The 17739-nt window shown below is 41.2% G+C and overlaps 1 protein-coding gene across 3 annotated transcripts in view; it reads left to right on the top strand.

Annotated features, from left to right (window-relative positions):
• CHRM2 (cholinergic receptor muscarinic 2) overlaps positions 1-17739 on the top strand; it is a 148336-nt gene that overhangs the window by 1911 nt on the left and 128686 nt on the right. The window contains exon 1 of one of the 3 annotated variants that reach the window (XM_080666662.1): positions 1150-1312. The exons of the other annotated variants lie outside the window; for them this stretch is intronic. Coding sequence (XP_080522788.1) covers positions 1258-1312 — 55 coding nt within the window. The 5' untranslated portion in view covers positions 1150-1257. Of the gene's footprint in view, positions 1-1149; positions 1313-17739 lie in introns of those variants that run through there. 3 annotated transcript variants of the gene reach the window in all.

Below are 17739 nucleotides of genomic sequence, written 5' to 3' on the forward strand. Positions count from 1 at the left end.
CGCCCAACCGAACTCACCAACCCCAGGTCTTGAGACCAGGCTGTTGCCTGTATGGAAATAGAGAAATAGAGGTAGACGCCTAGAGCAAGAAGACCTGCCTGCAGACATCTCACCCGAGCTGCCCTCAGGTGTCCTTAAGTTAGTTCACCGCCCGGCACCTCTGTGACTGAGGCCGCCTGGGGTTACACGTCTGCCCGCCCAGGCGTAGCCAGCCCAGCAAAAGCACGGTGCTTCCCAGTCCTCCAGCTCCGGAATCTCCCACACTGACTTTCTAGTTCCCGTTCATCTTCTCTCTGCGTCCGTTTGGTTTGTTTTGCTTTCTTGCTCTTTTTCTTAGCGCTGGGTGGCGGTGGGTACCTGGCAGCCAGCCTTGTGGTGTGTCCGTCCCCTGGCACACGCAGCCACCAACACAGACACACGTCCCCACGCTCTACCGCACACCGCCCGCGCTCCAGCGGGCAGCGCAGTCTGGGCTCCACAGACCCTCGCGCCAGTGTCCAGGGCCAAGGTCAGGGTCATGGCCACGACCTCAGTTCCGCAGAGGACGGGGCCGGAGGAGAACCGAGACAACTCAGACTCCAAAACAAACAAACAAACAAACAAAAAACCGTAGGACCAAAGGAAAGGCCTGAGAAAAACTCGAATTTGGGTTGGCCGTGGGATGGGGGGAGGTTCTAGGGGAGAAAGGCCAGCCCCCAGCTGCATGGAGCAGCTTTAAGAGACTGGGGCTGTGGTGCCCTGCCTCTGCCCCTGCTCCCCTTACACCAGGCCTCAGACCAGAGCCCACCCTTGGTGGGCAGCCTCTCTCCAGCCACTCAGGGGAGTCCAGATGGCTAGTTCCTAGGGCGGACCAGCAGCTCACTTCATTCCTGGCCATTCTGCTTTACCTGAATGGAGAGTTTCTGAAGGTGAGGAAGTTCTAAACTCTCTCAACCTGGCAAAGGCCATGCATTGTTATTTTGTTGGCAATCTGGTTGTATGTATACATAGTACTGAGAAGCATGGTACATTTTCATTGATAAGCAAATAATAAGGGTGATGATACAGTTTGAAACTACAGTTAGGAGTGTGTGTGTGTGTGTGTGTGTGTGTGTGTGTGTGTGTGTTTGATCTGTGGGGCCTTAGCAACAAGGGCACTGATAATCATATAAGTAAACCAGTTGTTTTGGCCAGTGACGGTTTCACATTGGGAACTGCATTCGGCTGCAATTCAGAGAGTGGACTTTGAGACTCTTGTCAAATGAGTGGAAGAATTTTATGCTGAATGTGTCACAGCTCTGCAGGCTTTGGCAGCTAAGAACCTCAAGAAGCAGTAAGTTCATACCAGATGAATTTTTATTGTTATTGCTATTATTAGTAATGTGTTCAGGTTGTGGCAGAGATAAGGAAATTCTATGGACTCTACACGCTTTACTGGGTTAAACAATTATGACCGTGAAAACTGAAAAATGAAACTTGACCCTGAAAAGGCATAACAATTTTAGCCAAGTCCACTTACCGTTTTAAAACTCTGAATGAGGTGGGAGTGGGGAGAGTCCTAGGACCCCCAAATTCAGAGTGTGCTTCCTGACAGATGCTTGGTTTTCTTTCAAATGTAATAGATGCATGGTTATGTAAGTGTGCCTGGGGGTGTCTGGAGGGGGTTTGGAGTGAGGAAATAGGTGGATTGTTATATCCCTGTCATAGTTCAAGAGAACCCAAAGGGCCTGCTTGTAGTTCTCAAGTGACTTCAGGGGTGGAGGTGGAAGAGACTGGCAGTCACACATAGGTACAGGTCCCTTTGGCATGGTCCCCACAGTCTCTCAACTTGGGGGGCCAGCTATTGCTATTTTCACATTAAAAAATTACATTGCTTTGAATGTGACTCTATGCCCTTCTTTGCCCAGATAACCCCCAACTGCAAGCAGGTATATGTAAATTTAGTGGGAATTTTCTAATTTCAGTTCCAGGGTAGCCAACTCTCAGGTTCAAGGACACAGAAGGGAGAGGGGCGGCTCCAGAGGTGAGAAGAAAACGGCAGTCTGCAGCCTGCTGGCGGGCAGGGGAGGCCTGGAGGGCAGGTCAGGGGAGGAGGAGAGGTGGACTGATCAGGGAGCACATGCCTTTCTGACTCACAGCCCCGAAAAAGGTAAAATCAAGTAGAAAAGATGAAGAGAGGACAGTAGAATAAAAGGAAATGAAGAGGAAATGGAGAAAGAAAGAAAAAAATAAAGAAGGGTAGGAACCTGTGGGTATACTATTAACAGCCACAAGTGTTGAGTTCAGCCTCCATCACCGGAGTTAGTCCTTGTTTGGGGTATGCCTGGGAGAAAATGTCTATAATTGTCTAAACCTGACCACTCTAGCCCCACTCTTAATCTTACCTTCATCTTTCTTCCCTTTACTCCATAGGATCAAGAGCCTGAGAGAAACATTTTGTTATCCAGTTCCTCTAAAGAACTGGTTTTCTTTACTTAAACTGATATTGGAAGTGGTTGCCCATTTTATGATGTGGACTCCTTGTGTGATTTTCCTCAGTGGACACCCATATATCAAACACTGTCAGTATCCTCTTTGTGGCTGTCAACATCTGGCTGTCAGTCCCTATCACCTGCCCCCACTTTACCTATCTTTGGTTCATGGAGCAAGTGTTGGGACTGCTTTCATTAGAGGGCATTGGGGCAAGGCCACTGATTATATACACCGAAGCTCAGCTGGGTCACGTGGTGGTGATGGCGGTGGTAATTTTAGGAGTTTGTGTTTTGTGTGGTGCAAAGGAAACAGGTCATTCCCCTTAGAAATGCATTTTCAAAGAGTGTGTTCGAAGTCCCCGGCGCTGTCCTAAGTACCTTACATGTATTATGTTAATCTCTTCTGTCCCCATCCTTTACAACAGTATCTGGCACACCTTAGGTTAAGTATTTATTTGTTCAATGTGTGAATGGGTGAATTTTATCATCTCAACAAACTATGAAATAGATGTTATTTTTCCCATTTTACAAATGAGGAAACCAGAGTTCAGAGGTAATGACCCCAAATCATACAGCTAGTAACTTGCAGCCCCTGGATGCAAACACAAGTGGGTTGGACTTTACGCTTTCTCCTGCTGTGCTGCTTGGCTCCATGAATTCTTGTAGCACTGTTTGCCCTGCGTTTGGGAAATCAAAACTGCTCAGAGTTCGACAATGTTCTCTCCCTCCTTTTAATTCAATTGTGCATATTTGTGTTGAATCCCCTCCACCCTGAGAAAGATTCAGAGCCAACTAGATTCTTCGTTGGCATAATATGCTTGTTCGGATTAAACAGTGTTTGAGAGGAAAATGAGGGCATCAAAATTGCCTTAAATTTTGGCAGATGCTATTTCTACCTATAGCCATACTGAGATTTTTTTGTCTGGTGCAAAAGGATGAAAGAGAATTTTTATATCTTCCAGTTGTTAACGTATAAACATCCAAACCTGTAAAGAATTTTTGTGAATTTATTTGAGCCAAACTGTAGACAATTGCCAGGAAGCAGAATCTCAACGGATTGAGATAATGCTCCAGAGAATGGCAGTTCTTCACCTTGTTTTATACATTACCATCAAAGGAGGAGACTTAAGTGGGTTACATGAAATCCACTGGTGATAGATTAGGGAGGCAGAAGAAAGCAAAGGCGGGGGTGGGGGTGGGGCTCTGGGATTGGGTAAAAAGTAAAATGATAGATACAAGCTCCTTTACTTAGGTGGGTGCAGGATAGTTAACAGTCAACAATGAACTTGATAACAATCACAATGAAGGAGTTTATGGTATTTGGTTGTGCCCCAAGGGGTCCAGAAAAAGGGAAGTTGCAAGTTACCCTGACATTTCATGAGGATGTTATCTTAGGTGCAAAAAGACAATAGGCTCAGTTAAGGTAAATATTGACCTTTATCAGGGAAGATGCTGGCCTAGGACATGACTACCCACTATAACCTGCTTTTAGTTAAAGCTTTAATTTTAGACCATCCTTTGTAGTTACTTTAGGTCTTTGAGTTTGTAAAACTGCCACGCAGGCCTTCCCTGAGCTAGTCAGGTTAGCGTGTGGCCTTTTTTGCAGTCCACGCAGTTTAACTCATAATTTGTGTTGTTGAAGTGGATGGAGAAGCTTTTCAACGTGATGGCTAACCAAGAACTGCATACTCCCAACCTCCAGTCTAGCCCTGTATTCATTTTGCCTTGCTGAAGGAGTGCTTCTTTCTTAATTCAGATTGCTGGTACTTAAGGGTCTGAACTTCAAGGGCAGCTTTTCGTTTTAGTTAGAGTTTTTATCTACCTTTGCTTTGAAAGACATAATGTGACTTTGGGAAACTGCTATTAGCAAAGGTTGAGATAGGTTCTGGCTGATTTGCCTGCTTCCACACTTTATATATTCTTGTCTTACTTTACTTCGTTTCCAGTCTCCCTCCCTCTCCCCTACATGTACAAGATCCTTCATTAATACTGTGACCTAAATATACAATCATCTTAACTGGTGCTGTTACCATGGTAATGTTTTATGGTAGATAAGGGTACACACTAAAAAGTCCGTTTCTTTCAGTAGCAATGGAATTCCTTCGCTCTTTCCCTCTCCCAAATCCAGGCTTTCACGAAATGATGCCCTCTGGTGTTCAGTAACAGGAAGCACATAACTTTGGATAGGGCAAGACCTGTTTTTAAAACTGTGAATTTAAATTAAAATTTGAAACAGACAAAAGCAAGAAGACTTTTAATTAGTATATTTTAAACAGAGAGCTTAGTAGAAGACATTCCTTGCCTGGGCATATTAAGAGTGGTTTTCTGTGTAGAATTCTAGAAAGTTATGGGAAAGGAGAGACTTTTATACCCTTAGGTATTTAACATTGTTGTGAAAATATTTCTATAGCAGACAAAGATATTCTATTGAGATATTTCTGGAAGAAGACACTTATAAAAATTTTTTATGTTTAAATATTTAAAACTTTAAGGTGGAAGTATTTTGTCTTAAAATGGGAATGTTTTTTTCCTGTCTCCTACCAGTATATATTATATATTTTATGTATAATATAATTTTATATTATGTAGCATATATATAATTTGTTGCTGCTTTGTTATAGAAGAAACTTGTGAGTTTACTTTATATTATTGAGTGAACAGTAATATCAATTTGTACATTATTATTGATCACAAATTACATGACAAATTGGAAGTGAGGTTGACCCACTATAAACATGTCTTCCTTCTTCCTCACTCCAAGTCTACTGTCTCTGTCTGAGATATCACTGATGCAAACCTGTCTCTGAGACTCCATCTAGAATTCATTCCCATCTCCATCCGCACACCTTTTTCAGACGGTAGCATCTCTCACATGAACTGCCACCAGTACCTTGTAGCGTCTTTCACATGAACTGCCATCAGAACCTTGTGTTTTGAACTGGTCTCCCTTCCAAAATGCAAATCTGAACACACCATTCTCTCATTAAAAGTTCTTCACTTTTTCTCAACTGTCTAAGATAAACTCTAAATTCAAGCCCACATGAGATCTTCCATGACGGACCAAAGCCTTTTTGCCAAGCCATATCTTCACCCCCCTACTGCATAAGGAGATAATACACATAAATAGCTTAGGGCAGTGGTCGGCAAACTCATTAGTCAACAGAGCCAAATATCAACAGTACAACGATTGAAATTTCTTTTGAGAGCTGAAAGCTGACTTCTGCGCATGGGCCACGAAGTTTCAATTGCACTGTACATGCACGCCCGCAAGTGGTATTTTGTGGAAGAGCCACACTCAAGGAGCCAAAGAGCCGCATGTGGCTCGCGAGCCACAGTTTGCTGACCATTGGCTTAGGGGAATCACTGGCACAGAGTAAATGCTAAATAAATATTGGCCAATAAATTTCTTTTTTATCTTTATTCTTCTCCTCTTCCTCACCCTGCTCGTCATCTAACTTATTGCTAGTATAATACTAATAAGCAATGATAAACATCACACTTGTACTAGCCATCCCCCTGATATATTTCTGGGAAACTATCAGCATGATTACGAAGTTCCCTGTGTTCTCTCCTATCTAGTGTTCTGTCTAGGACCTAGGTTCTCATTACTAATCTAGCTGGACCAAGCACCTGACACTCTTCCTCTTTCTCTTTCCCAGCCCTGGTGGAGGGCTTTGTGAGAGTGAGGGAACTGTCTGAAATGTGAATGGGGATATATTTTGCTGTTATTGTTGCAAAATGTTGGTGCTCTGTGATGATCCCCAGTACCTGATATAGCATAATATCTCCTCTAGGAATGGGAAAGTGATAATGATGTTTCCCGATGTTATTGCTCACTCTTGGTCATGAAGATAACCCTTCCCCTTTAATAAAGCAAAGAAGCTTTCCCTTGCCTCCCCAGCCATGCCAAGCCAATAAACAAGACAGACTAATCTAGGAAGACGTGCCCATTATTTCTTGATTATTTAATTAACTACTAGGAGCTCTTTAGGAAGAGTGAGATGGGGAGTTAAAGAATCACCTTTACACTAATTTCCCCACTCTTTATAAAAGCTAAGCATGACATACTTTGATGGCTGGAGGGAAGAACATATATTTCACACACAATTTCATATTGTTGAACCCGATGATGGTTTTCTAATATTTGGTGCCTTCCTTGGCACTGCTCCACAGGGAAGAGGCTTGGACCATATAAACATCATGGAAGTGGAAAATGATAGGGAAACTCTACTTAAAGGTGTTCTTTGGAGAGCTTCAGGGCATTTGCTTTCATAGGGGCTTAATCACAAGGAACAACAACAGCCTGTAATTATTGGAATCCAGAGGGGAGAAGATAAAGGGTAGCCCCAGACCTGCCTGCAGTTTCTTGTTTCATCCTCAAAATTAGTTTTCCACCAGATTTTATCAGAGGAGTGGGCATATATATCTTCGTGTGTAAACCTAATATCACAGAATCTTTTTCCCTTTGCTTTGTGTGCTGGGGGTACCAAAGTCAGGGAGCGGTGGGTGGCATAGGGTTAATTTCTGTTGTCTCTGGACAATGGGTGTCATTCACAGGTAAACAAGGAGTCACAGTTGTGCTTTTATTTTAAAGTGAGTATGGCTGGACTTTGTCCATGACTGGATATTTCCACGTTAGGGAAGATTTCAGAATTTTGGATGAAATCCTCTGTGACAATAATGACAACAAAAGCAATGAAATGGCCACCGCTCTTTCTTGAGTGTCTACCAAAGTTTAGGATCTGTGTCATTTCTTTATATATATATATATATATATATATATATATATATATATATATATATATATATATTAGTCCTATACCTCAAGCCAGCCCTACGTGGTAGATGTTTGTTCTTCCTACTCATAAGTGTAGAAATTGGTGCTTGTTGACACTAAATGGCTTGTTCTGGGTCTAAGAGTGAGTTTGATGCTTTGGGCATCAGCCTCAAGTCTAACCTCAAAGGTATCTTTAAAAAAATGGGGGTTTTGTTAGTTTTGTTTTACTATTCCATAAGCAGTTTCTTTAAAAGAATTTCCGATCATATTATTTGACATCTAATTCTGATAAAGTCAGGGAAAAAGAGAGAGGGAAGAAAGAGAAATAGAAGCACGTCACGCTTTGAGTCCGTGTTCTGAAAATGAAATCATGAAAACAGAGTTTATGGTCGAGGAGTCAGTCTCAGGTGAGACGGAGAATCTGTCTGTATTACTCACCTCCTGGCTTAGTCTAATTATAGTCTTCACATTGGAAGATGTTTGCTCCTTGTAAAACCTGGGGAGCTCTTTCTAGGCACAGAGGAGGAAAGAGTCTGAGTAAGGCTTCCAGCTATGGGAAATCTAAGGCCTAAAGTAAGGTTTTACAGAACGTATATATGCTGCAACATTTCTATTAACTATAAAAAACACTATGTGTTAGTACAAATATTTATTTGCTATCCTCTATTTTATATTGTCCTAGCTATTCCCTGCAAAAGAGTTGCTATTACTTAACATTAACTTCTTCATTGAAGATATAAAACAAAAGGCCAAAGGAGCGAATCATTCTGAGGGATGAACCATCAGTGGATTAATTCCATTCCTGTTTACATGTCCTCTGTCAACTCTGTTTGTGTCCCAAGTCACCCAAGAATCATTAGTGTCTATTGGTAAATGATAATACCAGCTAATTTTTTTTACCACTAATTGAAATTTCACACTCTTACATTTCAATATCAGTCAATATTTTTACATTCTGGCACTTTTAATCAGGACTATTTTTCACAAGGGAGTTACAATGAGGCCCTAATTAATTAAGCTGGTAATTGCTCCTCTCCCTCGCAGTTTGCTAGTTACATAACACATTCTTTAGAAAATTTGCATCCTTAGCATTCCTCTTTAAAATCTCCCCCTTTATAAGGAGATTCCTTGGCTTCTATCTCTGTAAGAATTTACTGAAAATTCAAATTGTTTTCATTTTCAAGCAGGGGTATGGAAAGGAGGTCATGTTTATTTCCCAGCAAGCTTCCATATTCAGACAAAATAACATGACACCTCTCTATCATTGAGATGTTCAGAGAGAATCCCTGGGGTCCTCTTCATGGAAGAGAGGTTGTCAAATGCCTCTCCTTTGATGTTCACTGGCTTATTTCAGCTTCTTGATCACAATGCAAGTTTTCATGGTCCCTTCCTCTTGTATCTTTCTCCCATTTCTCAATCCTCAGCTACTTAATTGCTCCTGCCTCTCTGTGGCTGTTTCAGTGCCTATGGTTTGTTATATTTCCACCCTGTTTAGTCCTATTATTGTAGTAGACATTGAATTTAGAGAGTTGGCTATAATTGGCAGCCCTGCTCTCTTCTCCCTTAATCGACATTGCCCTAATTCCTATATTTCAGCACCTCTTGGTGTAAGATGCATTTTCAGAAAAAAAAAAAAATTGATAGTGACTAAATCTACTTGCTGATTTCCGTTAGATTTAGGAATTCCAGATTATTGAAATCACTACACCACATATTGGTCAGATTTTCTAAAGGTTGTTATTGTTGTTTGCCTTTTTACATGGATATGTGTGACTTATTTATTCCATTTGCAGCAAATATTTGACTACTTTTAAAAATTATTTTTTTCCAACTCCCATGTGCTCTTCTTCTGCTTTTCCAAATATAATTGAAAATGAAGCCATATCAATTGCTTAATTATCTAAAATTCAAAATGCCTTTTTCATTATATGTATAATTATTGAATGATAACTTTTTTTGCAGCATTCTTCTTTTTTTTAATAGATCAGTCTTCAGAGCAGTTTATGTTCACAGCAAAATTGTGTAGAAAGAACAGAAAATTTCCATATACTAACAACCCTCTTCCCCCCTCAAGATCCTGCACCACAGTGGAACATTTGTTACAATGAATGAACCTACATTGACCCATCATGATCCTCTGAAGTTCACAGTTGACATTAGTGTTCACTCTTTGTGTTGTATGTCCTATGGGTTTTGACAAATGTGTAGACATGTATCCACCATTATAATATCACAAAGAATAGTTTCTTTGCTCTAAATATTCTCTGTGCTATCCTATTTATCTCCCCTTCCCTCTTTTCTAACATTTGGCAACAACTCATCTTTTTTCTGTCTTCACAATTTTGCATTTTCCAGAACGTCATATAGTTGGAATCATACTTTATTCAGCCTTTTCAGATTGGCTTCTTTCACTTAACAATATGCATTTAAGTTTCCTCCATGTATTTTCATGGCTTGAGAGCTCGTCTCTTTTTAGTGCTGAATAATATTTCACGGCATTAGTTTTTCTTTGGTATTTTCATTAAGTCAGCAAATGGTTTTTTTTCTTGAAGATAAATTTTAGCTATTCATTAGAGAAATACTTTTTTGTTTCATCATGTATACCATATCATTTTATTCTTGTACAGTATTTGATTTTCTCTAATCTTAATTTCCATTTTCTTAAGTTTTAGCACTTTCCAAAAATAGCCACAGAATTTGTTATTATTCTGAATATTTTAATTCTATCTCTTTTCTTTTAACCCACCCTGCCCCTATTTCAACACTTAGTGAGATGATAACATTGTTACTTGGCATTTTGTGTGTTTTATTTCACTGTTTTTATTTTCTCACTAGAGGCCCAGTTCACGAAACTCATGCACTGGGTGTGTGTGTGTATGGGGGGGTGTCCCTCAGCCCAGCCTGCACCCTCTCCAATATGGGACATCCCTCTCACAATCTGGGACTGCTGGCTCCCACTGCTTGACTGCCTGCCAGCCTGATCACCCCCTAACCGCTCCCCTGCTGGCCTGATTAACACCTAACTGCTCCCCTGCTGGCCCAATTGCCCCCAACTGCCCTCCCCTGCCAGCCTGATCTCATCCCCAATTGCTCTCCCCTGCCTGCCTGATCTCGCCCCCAACTGCCTTCCCCTGCCAGCCTGATCTCGCCCCCAACTGCCCTCCCCTGCAGGCCTGGTCCCCCCCACCTGCCCTCCCCTACTAGTCTGATCTCGCCCCAACTGCCCTCCTCTGCCAGCCACTTTGGTTCTGATTGGGTCGGTTTCTATGCCAGTCAGCGTCAAAAGCTCCACCTCCTAGGCAGCCATTGGCTCCTCACAGTTGACCCAGATTTGGTTCTGATTGGTCGGTTTCTATGCCAGTCAGCATCTCTGGGCCTATCAACGGGGCCTGATCAGAAAGGTGGGGATGATCAGCAGCCCCGGTGGAGGCCTGGAGAGAAATGGAGGCCCAGCTGCTGGCCAGGAGAGAAAGAGAGAGGCAAGTGCTGATCAACAGCTGCCACAGAGGCTACAGATCAGACCCTGCTTCTCTCTTCAGACCTCTCTCCGGGCCTGATTCACAGCCCCCTCAGCAGTCAGTGCTGGGTCACTGGGCCTGCTGCCGTAGCAGTCAGCGCTGACTGCAGGGCCTGCTGTTGTGGCAACCCAGCGCTGACTGCAGGACTGACTTCTATTTGGTTGAGCCTCTGGTCCTGACAGACCCAGGGTTTTTATATATTAGGATTACTGTATTTTTCACAAGATGGATTGATTGATTTTTGGAATTCAGGTAATAAAAATCACCTCTCTGCTGAAAGACTTAAATGGATAGTTTATCAGTTTTGGCAACTCTTCTGCTCCCTTGAGTGTGTAAATACAAGAAAAGGGAAGAAAGGACAGCACAGAGCTGTTTCTTTTCCATTTCTCTTTCCCAATTGAGCTTCCAAGCCCCAGCAGTCATGCTCATGATGAAGCCAAAAACTTACCCAAGGTACTTCTGACCTCTAAATGGAGCAACATAAATCTTACTCTGTTTTACCAACAGCAGACAGAGTATTCTTGATTGTATATGAGAGGTAAGAGACGTCGTAAGATGTCGTTCAGGACTTCTCTGAATTGTGCCCTGTCCTCTGTTCTCTGCCTTTAGGAAGACTGATGCTGTTTGATATATTGGTCTAATCATTCCAGCTATTTAGACATAGCCTTTGCACTGGGCATTTAATGATATCTGCTTTTGAAATTGACTTTCAATATCTTTGCTTGGGCCCATTCTTCAACTTAGGTACTTTATCGTATTCAATTCCTTTATACAATGATATCATTGTTGATATCCTCTTATTTCATTATAAGAAACTTGCTCTATATGGGCAAGATTTATATACTTAATTTTATTTTATTGATGAGAGAGAGAGAAAGAGAGAGACATCCATTTGTTGTTTCACTTATTTATGCCTTCATTGTTTGATTCTTGTATGTGCCCTGTCTGGCTATCTATTGACCCTGCAACCTTGGTGTATGCGGGATGACACTCTAACCAACTGAGCTACCTGGCCAGGGCCAAGATGTGTATTTTAAAAATTCTTCTTGCCCTGGCTGGTTTTGCTCAGTGGATAGAGCATTGGCCTGTGGACTGAAGGGTCCTGGGTTCGAATCTGGCCAAGAGCACATGCCTAGGTTGTGGGCTCGATCCCCAGTGGGGTGTGTGCAGAAGGCAGCAGATCAGTGATTCTCTCTCATCATTGATGTTTCTATCTCTCTCTCCCTCTCTCTTCCTCTCTGAAATCAATAAAGAAATATATTTATAAAAAAATTCTTCTCAACATTGAATCTGTGCCTGGCTCTATTCTTGACACATTGCAGATAAATGTGTTTTTTTAAATGATGGTTTTATGCCACTAGTCTGCTAGAAGTTTGAAGTTTCTTGCTATCCTAATCTGCTCTTCTATTAGTTTCATAATAGCAAGTCATCATTTTCTGAAATAGCTCAAAGAAATTATCTTTCCAGGTAAACTTTTCCTTTCAGAATAAATCTGCCCTTCTGACAAATTTTTGTTTCATCTAACTCTGGCCAAAATTTTCTGTGGGCTACCTTTATAGGTATATAACAATGTTTTTACTTTGTTTAAGTTGAATTAAATTAATATCTAGGACATAAACTTTTAAACTTGTTTGTTTTTATGTGTAACACATCTTGAAACAAAAGTTTAGCTAGCTCAGATCACAGACGACTTTTTCCCCACACTAGGACGAAGTCACAGTACCACTGACTCTTCTTACTTGATTCCACCTACAGTGACCAAAGATGAGGAACCTAAGTGCCATTCTGGATAATGGGCCATACTCTAGCTTTGGTCTTATGCATAGAATCCGAGTATTCATTTATTTGTTCTTTTGTTTACTTATCCAATAGATATTTACTGAACATTTATTTTGTGCACAACACTGCGTTTGTGCCCCCATTTTCACCCTTTCTTACACAGGCGGCTTAACACGCCCTCACCACAGTGCTGCTGCAACATGGGCAGTTGGAGTGGAACTGTGTTCTCTGGTGCTGTCACCTCCTGAGAGCTTACAAAGACAAGGCTTTGACCTCTTTTCCTGACTTGAGGGTCTGTAGAAAGTAGTGGGAAAAGGTGGGAGGATTAAGCTATACAAACTGGTAGTTGCAGAATAAACACAGAGATGCAGTTTCCTGTATAGGGAATATAGTCAATAATAGCGAGATAAATATATATGGGACAAAATGGGTACTGGAAGCAGTGGGGGGACCACTCTGTCAAGTACATAATTTTCTAATCACTTTGAGGTACCTCTGAAACTACTACAGAATAATATTAGATGTGAAGTTTAATTGAAAAATTTATTTATTATTATTATTATTTTAATCTTTATTGTTAAAAGTATTACATATGTCCCCCTCTCCCTCCCTCCCCACTGACCTTTTCTAGCTGAAAACTTTAAAAAAATAATATGTACTTTGGAGATAAGGAGACTGTGACCAAGAAATAGTAGTGAGTTGTCTTATGAGCGACAATGCCTTCAGGTGATATAGCCAGGAAATGGGGATGAACATCCTGACACCACTGTTAATTTTATAATCCCAATATGACTGCCATTCTGAAATGTTCCACATGATTATTGTTAATCTTAGCTTAATTCCTTCTAAGAAAGATCTGAGCTAAAAAAAACTAATAAACAAAAATAAGAAACAGGCAAACATTCCTATTCTTTCTTCCCTATTTGTGTAGGAAGATTCTTTTTCCATCTCCCCTCTCCTATTTCCCGGTTGTTTCTCCATGGGGTCTCATGGTTTAGTGGTAAGACTTGGTTGGAAATGCTGAGGTCCAAACATGGGTGATGGTCAGAACATGCATCACCATTATGTCATTCTTCTGGGTCCCTGCTAAGAATCCACCCGGGTTCAACGAGCTACTCCAATCATGAGAGTATCTACTTCCCAGAAGTTTTGGAGACCTCATCCATTCATTTTTTGCTGAATTGCATATAAATAATTAGGGTTTATATTCATCCTTGCAGTTCCTATTTAGACCAATTTTTTAAAAAATAATGTTGATACTTATGAAAAGATATCAACTCAGTCTTTTAACTTGACATAATAAAAGAGTAATGGAAAACAAATTACACAACGTCTTTTTCCCTGAAGATGTATTACAATTTTTTAAAAAAGCTGAGTGAAGTATGATGGATGCAGCCTTTTAGAAAACAACATTAAAGTCCACTTCTTTCTTCTGCTCCCCTAACTCATGAGGTCATTAAGACACTGTTGTCAAATATCCTGCCAAATTGCCAAAAGTTGTCCATGCAGTATCTTTAAGAAAAAGGGACAAGTTGGAAAGCTGTAGTTTGATGTCATCTTTCCCAATATTGCCAATGTACTTTTCTCCCAAATAGCAGATGACTTCATCTTGAAGTCCTAAAAACCATAAATGTAATCAGCCTTGCCACAAATATTTTCAAAATGAAATGCCCATTTTTTTAGTTGTCTTTTTGCTTTGTTTTATATCAGAAGAAAGTGAACAGGAGAGGCAATCAGTAGTGAGTTGATGAATTGGTGTTGTCTGGGACCCTGGGCACTTCATGGTCCAGAGAAAGTCACAGTGAGGTGACAGAATGCTCCCTCAGACCACTGTCACTCACACGGGAACGTGATGTGCTCTGGGGGAATGCTGGGAAGGCATTTGCAAAGCTATTTTAAGAGGTGTTTGTAACTGTGAGAGGACAAGGAAGCATAGGAGAACATGCCAGAAGCCTTGTTTGTAAATACTGTATTCTCTTTAGGGTCTATTCAGTTGCAGAATCAAAGGGTGTTTTGCCAGGAAATAAAGCTGCTTATCTTGCCTCACTAGAGGAGAATTTCACACTAAATGAAAACCCCAAATTAAAATGGAATCATTTCACCCTAAAATCGCAGCAGGTTGTTTTGTTTGTTTTGTGTTTCTCCAACACTAGCTCCCCAAGCCATCAAGAAGCTGGTGCCTTTAGTTGGTACCAGTAAGCAGTTATCAGAGGACAGATGGGACTTGGTGTCCAGAGAAACTGTGTTTGAGGAGACTAGAGAGAAGTTGCCACCACACTCATCCTCACATAAGCGCAAAAAAAAAAATATTTGGAGGAGAGTGACAATCCTTCTGTGAAAGATTGTATCCTTAAGGATGGAGAAAACAGAGAAAGAAATCCTACTCCAGTGTTTCTTAATTTTTGTCTATGGGACCTTCTTAGAGATTCCCAAGGGAGCTGGAGCAGTCTTGCTCACAAGATGAGCAGGACTGGGAACTCCCTTCAACTTCATCCTGTCTGAAAAAGAACCCACATTCTAGAGGTATCAGCATATATACATGTGAAGGGGACATTGTTCATATTGAAAACTGAGGAAAAACACACAGTACTCATGGCAGCATCATTCTCACCTTACCATTCTGTCTTCCCGCAGCATTCAGTCAGCTTGTATGGGAAGCACATGTAAGCGCTTCAGAAGGGAGGGATACAGATACTGATACTTGTTTACTTATTTACTCATCAACATTTATTGCTGCAAAATTAGGTACAGCCAGGGACTCTGCTGGACAAAGGTGCTGATGTTAATTAATTGTAATCCCAGCCCTTACCGTCTGTTCTGGGAGATAAGGTGAGGAATAAACAATGATGCATGATGTATAGGTGCTGTGATAGAAGTACTTGGGACTCCTGCAACCACAGAGGAGAAGGAGGCTAACTCAGCTGAACCCTGGTTTATAGAGCATTTAGAGAGTAAGTCAGGTTTCACTGGACAGATGGGAATGTCTTAGTCAGCTTGGGGTCCTCTAGCAAATATACCATAGACTAGATGGCTTCAACAACAAACTAATTGTGTGTTGGATATGAAGAGAATAACTACTATAATGTATCAAGCAGTGACTATCCCAAAAGAGTAAAGACAAAGTATCAAAATATGTAGAGTGCACACTGGGAGATCAGAAATAGAGTAGCGTGGGTTTGAGCAAATAATCCTTTATATTTGCATGTGGCTTTAAAATTCCCAAAGCTCATCACTGCATTGTTGTAGAGCAGGGTTTGAGGCCAAGTACATAAAGCTTTGACCTGTTTCTATATAGCCTCTAGCCAAGAATGTTTTTTGCACTATTAAAAAGTTGTTAAAAAAATTAAAAGGCCCAGGGTAATGTGCTGGTAGAACAGACTAGAAAACCCACCTGCTTATTCTTATAGGTTCTGACTCTGGTTTTGCATTCCTCTGGTTTCCTAGATTTATGTATTTTTTTTCTTTTTTATTACATATCATATAAGCCATCTCAACCTCTTGAGACACAGATGTATTAATACTGAAAATGAAAAAAAAAATAGAAAAAGAATGAACAACAGAGACTAAATGTGGCTTTCACTGTCAATAATATTTACTATCTGCCCTGGCTCAGTAGATAGAGTGTCAGCCTGCAGACCCAAGGGTCCCAGGTTCAATTCCGGTCAAGGGCACATGCCTGGGTTGCAGGCTTGGTCCAATGTGCAGGAGGCAGCCAATCAATGGTTCCCTCTCATCATTGATGTTTCTATCTCTCTCTTCCTCTCCCTTCCACTCTGAAATAAATAAAATATATTTTAAAAATAATAATAATATTTACTTTCTGGTGCTTTATAGACAAGTTATCTGACCCCTCTTTTAGAAGAAGCTTCATCGAGGCTTGCAGTTCTTCTGCAAGTGTAACTAGTTCTACTTAGTTCTGAATGAAACTAAGGCAAGATGGGAGAAGCACTGTGGCCTGATCACTTGTGGTTTGGGTTAGGGTAACTTGATTTGTTGAGGTGTCTCTGACAAGTTCTGTATTCCATTATCCATACATGTATAATGCCAGACGTTGGGCGCCATTTAATACCGGGGGTCTTGATCCGGCATCTAGAAGGGCTCTGGAAACCTGAGGAAGGGGCTGTGCATAAATTAAATAAGAGTTCAGAGACAAAACATAATTTTGAAAGGCATATGCGGGGTTGGGGGGGGGGGGGCAGGTGGCGCAGAGGAGCTTGGCTGAAGAAACCAAGTTCTCCTTGTCTCAGGGCCCCTTGCTTTTTATTAACACAATTTGTCCTACGGCAAGGTGGAGATATACACTTCAAAGGCCAGGGTTTCGTGCACAAATCCATTGTCAGATTGGAAGAGTTACTTCTGGCTGTTCAGGTGTTTGGCCAGGAGGAGGCAATAGCATCAATAGCATGTAGATTAAGATGCCCTGAGCTATCTAGCAGCAAGCAATCATCCTTTTCAGGTTTGGGGAAATGCCTTTCAGCCATCCCAGATGATCCAGCCCTGCTGACATGCTGGAATTGGCTTCCGGCACATGTACCTAGTGGATCAGGAGTCTCAGTTTGGATTTCAGAACACAGCTCCAGCTCTTCATTTGTGCTTGATTACCACTTTCTTGAAGTCATATTTGTGGGTTGGCTAATAATGACTTAAAATAAACAATACTTTGTTAAAGAAAAAAACCTTTACAATTTTTAATATATTATCAGATCCATCACCTCATTTTATTTTAACAAAAACCCCAAAGCTTGATAATAACAAGTTGAGGACATTCAGGATTAGTAGTCTCAGGTGCCTTGCCTAGGTGATACAGCTTGAATGAGAACTCAGAATGCCCAACTCCTATCCCGTTGTGTTTTCCACCCTTCCTCATAAGAAAACCCACTGTGTGCTTGCCAGAAGTGCCTTTGAGTGTGTAACAAAAGTCAACTGCAAACTCATCTGTAATAAATCCTCTAGGTGGTTACAGAGAAGTCAATTAAAAAATGATGGGTCCACATTTTTCTTTTGAATCAACTCACCCTCAAAGAACAGGGACTTCACTGTAGAACTCAAAACCTCACTGACCCATAGGAAGAAGCCTGTCTCCCTCCCAGGGAAACCCCATATTCACTCAGGGGAGGCAAAGAAGAAGTCTCCAATGCTTGTTCTCTGTGAAGCCCCCTCTTCGCCCCTCCCCCCCCCCGACACACAGACACTTAGTGGGACACATATCCTATAT

The sequence above is a fragment of the Plecotus auritus genome (genome assembly GCF_963455305.1).
Source record: "Plecotus auritus genome assembly, chromosome: 4".
Lineage (NCBI taxonomy): Eukaryota > Metazoa > Chordata > Mammalia > Chiroptera > Vespertilionidae > Plecotus > Plecotus auritus.